The 4818-nt window shown below is 48.6% G+C and overlaps 1 protein-coding gene across 1 annotated transcript; it reads right to left on the minus strand.

The window, feature by feature from the left end:
- Positions 1-30: 30 nt before the first annotated feature.
- LOC123106661 (GDSL esterase/lipase LIP-4) lies at positions 31-4136 on the minus strand. The gene is made up of 5 exons (XM_044528759.1): positions 3740-4136; positions 1102-1287; positions 847-1004; positions 474-744; positions 31-401 (listed from the first exon to the last, which is right to left on the minus strand). Exons 1-5 carry the CDS (start codon positions 4065-4067, stop codon positions 166-168), a joined length of 1179 nt encoding a protein of 392 aa, XP_044384694.1. The 5' UTR covers positions 4068-4136; the 3' UTR covers positions 31-165.
- Between the last annotated feature and the right edge of the window lie 682 nt (positions 4137-4818).

Raw genomic sequence — 4818 nt, forward strand, 5'->3', positions numbered from 1 at the left:
ATGGCACCTACTACGCACACACAAGAAACATACACAGCCAGCTCCCCCGAATTGCAGATGTCACGTCCACATTAATCGGCTGTCAGCCCCAAATAGGAGAAAAACTAGATCCTTGCAGGTTTAAGTTATGTATAAGTACTACACCAATATATTATGATGTATGATCTATCGGGCTTTGCAGAACTGATCAAACTTGAGCTTTGGTCTGGAATATGTGGAGCTGAGTATGGCTGCAGCCACGACGGCGTTGGCGGCCTCGGTGAGGTGCACGCCGTCCCAGCTGATGAACTTTGAGCCGTCAGCGCAGACCGTTGAATTCGAAGACTGGCAGCTCCTGCTCAAATCATAGTTGTACGGTGGCCCTCCGTACCCGCAACACGTCATCAATGGACTGTCAAAACCTGGAGAAATGCAATTGATTTAGTAATATCACCAGATATATCATGTGAATCAAAGACATTTGATCAGCTCACCGTATTTGGTGTGGTTGGCCACAAGGTCATACTTGATGGCAAAGAGATCGGTGTACACAACGGTCGCGTTTTTCAGCTCTACACTCAGCTGATCGCAGAGGCTGCCTAGCGCGGTGTTGAACGCGACCGCAGCCCTGTTGTATGTGCTGAGGCAGCCATTCTGATCAAGGTCACTGTCGTTTTTACGTGGAATAGAGAGCTTCTGAGGCAGGCAGCCAAGAGCCCCTGTTCCGTGTATCCAGAAGTTCCGGCTCCCGTTGCCATACAGAAGCTGCAATTTTTGAAGAAAGCAGAGTTGTGGTTGTCCGTCCTGGCAGCAAGTGAAAAGGGTATGGTAATTTATACTACAAAAGGCAAAAAAAGAAAACTTCACCTGAACAGCATACTTAATCTCCGCAAGTATTGGAGGCAACTTGGCGACTACTTGGTCGTAAGGCAAGTTGGACAGAAGAGCATTAATATCATTCTGTCCTATGTCTATGATATATAGAGCATTTTGGAACGCTTCTGCATCGATTGGAGCTTCCTGGCCTGTGTATAGCAACAAGTTTGCTCATTTACTATCAACTGTATAGCTCCGCGCGTCTTACTTCATTTGGATTTGAGAGAAAATACATGGCAAACAAACCTTGATTGATGAGTTCCAAGGATCTGGCTTTAAAGAAGAAGAATTCCTGCACCTGTCCATGCAATACAAAAAGGGCGTCCCGTGGTAGTGTTGTTGAACCGCTAATAGCGAAATTCACTCCGTTACTGTAATTAGAACCAATTGCCTTCAGATAAGGGCTCAGATAGCTTATGTTTAAGCTTTCACCTGGATATATTTTGGCCATTCATGGACCTACTATTAGTAAGGCCAACAACCATACTCAATAATTAGATACTGCTTCTCATGAACATGTACGTGAGTCAGATTAGATGAGCAAAACACACCAGCAGCAAAGTATTAACTCCGATAAAAGTTGTCGTCTTATTAGACATTAACTTGTATAATATTCAAGATGAAACTTTGAACATCAATTTATGTACAGACATGTAGCCTCACATAAAAATAATTATACATTATAAGAATATGTTTCATGATAACTCTAGTAATACCAATTGATGTTTTTATACGAGTGTTTATCAGAAAGATAACACATTTGAGCCCCAAGTGAAAAAAAAATAATACTTAGGAAAGCAAAATTTTAAGCAGTATACTTCTCTTCAGATAGGGCCCCAAACTAAGGTTTTTTCTTAAATTTTAAAAGCACGCATAAGCTCAAAAAAATTACACACATGGGACACTTTTTTTATTTGAAACCGGGGAACCTTATGACTCAATCCATTAATTAAGAAGAACATAGTTGCCCGGTTAATTAGCAAAAAAACGGGTGAAAACCGTCGCGACCTGTTGATCAGTCACCCACAAGATACGACACACACACCACCGCTAGAGAACCTTGTCGAGGAAGCACATTTTGTCATCCTCACCACTTCTCCCCAAGCAAGCGACTATGACTTCATTGTAGGTAGTCCTGGCCATCTCAGACCCGGCCCTGTCGGCCCACCCAGGACTGGCCCTAAAATCCAGGGCCTAGGCCCGATGGGCTTGCCCATGGGCCGGGCTTAGGCCTGACTTTTGAGCCCACCAGTAGGGCCTGGACGGGCTTGGGCTTGGCATATTGGCATTTTAAGGAAGAGGCCCGGCCCACGGCCCTAAGCCCTTAGGGCTTTTTACCAGATGGGTCGGGCTTGGGCTTGAAAAGTAGGCCCAGTGATAGGGCCTGGGAGGGCCTGGGCCTCAGTTTTCTGCTGTGGGCTCTTTTAGGCCCGACCCAAGCCCGGCCCGGCCCGGCCCATGGCCAGATATAATTGTAGGCGCCCTCTGACCAAGCCCGCGCCGCAGAGGCCGCAAGAAGCCACACGAAGATCCATGCCAGGCAACCAGCCACCCGCGTTGGTGATAGCGCAGCTCTGACTCTGAGGTCAAGCTACGAACGACAACTATGCAAGGCCAGCGCCGCGAAAGACTACCTACCGCTCGTCATCATCATCACCCGGACTCTTCCACCGCAGCTCCGACTTCGCCGTAACAAACAACCAGAGGCAATACCACGGACACGCCGTAGAGTCAACCAACATCATGTAGAATTATTTTCTATAATAAATTCTACATGAGGATAATTGCGTGCTTCTGTGTCCCTCAACTTAGTGGTATAGTCCAGAATAAAGGCAATTAGAAGAGTGGCGTTCTTATAATTAGCCAAAAATAATGGCAGAAGATCAGTTGGCTTCAGGACTAGTTGGATATGTGCAAAGTTCCCTATTTTAGGGAAAAAAAAACTGTGCCCTTGGTCACAGATTCACATCCCCAGCCGTTGGATTTCAGATAACAGGACAGATCGATCCATCACATGATTGTCGGCACATAAAAGTCCGGTTGTGACATATCTGAAGTTGTGAACAATAATATTATCTCCATCAATAATGAAGAACTGAAGTAGACGTCACTGAATGCATGAGTGCCACCAGTTGGTGCTCAAGCATTGAATGCTGACATGAAAAGTCTGAGGCAGAGTTTGGACGCTGAGGCGCACCGACGCACGCCATTAACTGAAGGTGGAGACAGACAGAGACAGAGGGGCCAACGGGCCTCCCGTGTGGCTTTGAACAGTTGGGCTTTGAATTGATCATGGATATCCTTCGGTTCAAAAGGACAAGGTTTGAAATTGAATGAAGATATGGATGGAGGGACCAACTAATGCAGCGCATGATGCAAAAGAAAAGAAAAAAAATGTTGGTTAGCTAGTACTACTCCGGTGGATAAGTTACTTCAGGTTGAGCCGTGCCACGCCTGCCTACCATCATGTGCATAAGACGGAATGAATATTTTGCTACTGTACATTGCTAGTGAGTCCCTTCAGAATGAAGGGCATTTCACTGAAAATACGACCAAATGCACCGTTCTAGAGTATACGGGATCTGAGTTAAGTTTTCGCGGTATGCGCACAGGCTCTGGCTGGCTTCACTCGAATGAGATTAAGCTGACGACCAATCTGTCAGTGTCAGTGTCAGTGTCAATGTCGGCGAGCGCTGTGTTTCCACTTGAGAAGTTTACCACGGTGCTTTTTTATTTACCACCGTACGCCGCGCACAAATCTACCCGTTGCACAGTGTCGCCAAGCACGGGTTTGTTTGTTCGACGAGGGTAGCGACAGAAAAAGCAGAATCTCGGAGATAGAATACTCTGGTTTTGGGTCGGGGGGATCGGAAACGGAACTCACAGAGGAAGTCGATGACGAGCCGGCCGTCGCAGAAGCGGCCGGTGGGGTGGTGGAAGAAGGCGCGGCCCTCCGGCGGCGCGATGTGCCACCCCTTGGCCGCCGCCATGCCGCCCGTGTCGGAGTTGGAGTCGCCGAAGTTGAACACCACCGGCCGCGCGCCGGGGCGGCAGCTGAACCCGCCCGCCGTGGCCTGCGCCGGCGACGGCGAGAGCGTCAGTGCGAGCGCCACCGCAAGCGCCAGCGCGAGGGCTGGCCGTGGCGCGCTGCCGCCTGCTGCCGCTGCCGACATTGACGACCTTGGACTTGGACCTCTGTCTGTGTATAGCATGTGCAGTGCCGTGCCCTGTCGTGTCCCTCTCACTTTTCTTTCTACTATCTCTCACAAGCCCCGAGTACCGGATTCTGTGAGGTCATGCGCCGTATATGCTCGTCGTGGTGGGGCTGCGATAAATGCCACGACCATGCTGGGATTTGGGCCGGGTCGGGCCAGCAGGCCTCGGCCGCGCCGGGGTCGGGCCAGGCGGCCCGGTCAGCCACCTCCAGTGTGTGAGAGTAAATTACACAGAAGTATCACAATTCGGGTATTGGAACAGATTGGTACCAAGATTGGTAATTTGGGATTTGGGCCGAGTCGGGCCAGCAGGCCTCGGCCGCGACGGGATCGGGCCAGGCGGCCCGGTCAGCCACCTCCAGTGTGTGAGAGTAAATTACACAGAAGTATCACAATTCGGGCATTGGAACAGATTGGTACCAAGATTGGTAATTTTTACGTGTCAGTACCAATTTTGGAGTGAGAGGTTGCAAAAAAGGCTAAAATTGTTGTTTATACGTATTGACAGGAAACTGACCGGTTGGGCCTGCCTACCGGGTGCTGATGTGGCATCTTTTTTACAAAAAACCCCCTTGCTTTGTACGTAATCCCATAAATGCCCAATTATTTCGGGAAAAAAAGAACCTGTAAGAGCCTTTTTTTTCGTTCGTAATTTACACAACCGATTTGGACTCGTTTGAAAATTTGCGTCGGTTTGAACGAACAAATAAAACAAACGAGAATTAAATCCCGCGCAGGATTTGAAACG

This window comes from Triticum aestivum, chromosome 1B (assembly GCF_018294505.1).
Source record: "Triticum aestivum cultivar Chinese Spring chromosome 1B, IWGSC CS RefSeq v2.1, whole genome shotgun sequence".
Taxonomy (NCBI): domain Eukaryota; kingdom Viridiplantae; phylum Streptophyta; class Magnoliopsida; order Poales; family Poaceae; genus Triticum; species Triticum aestivum.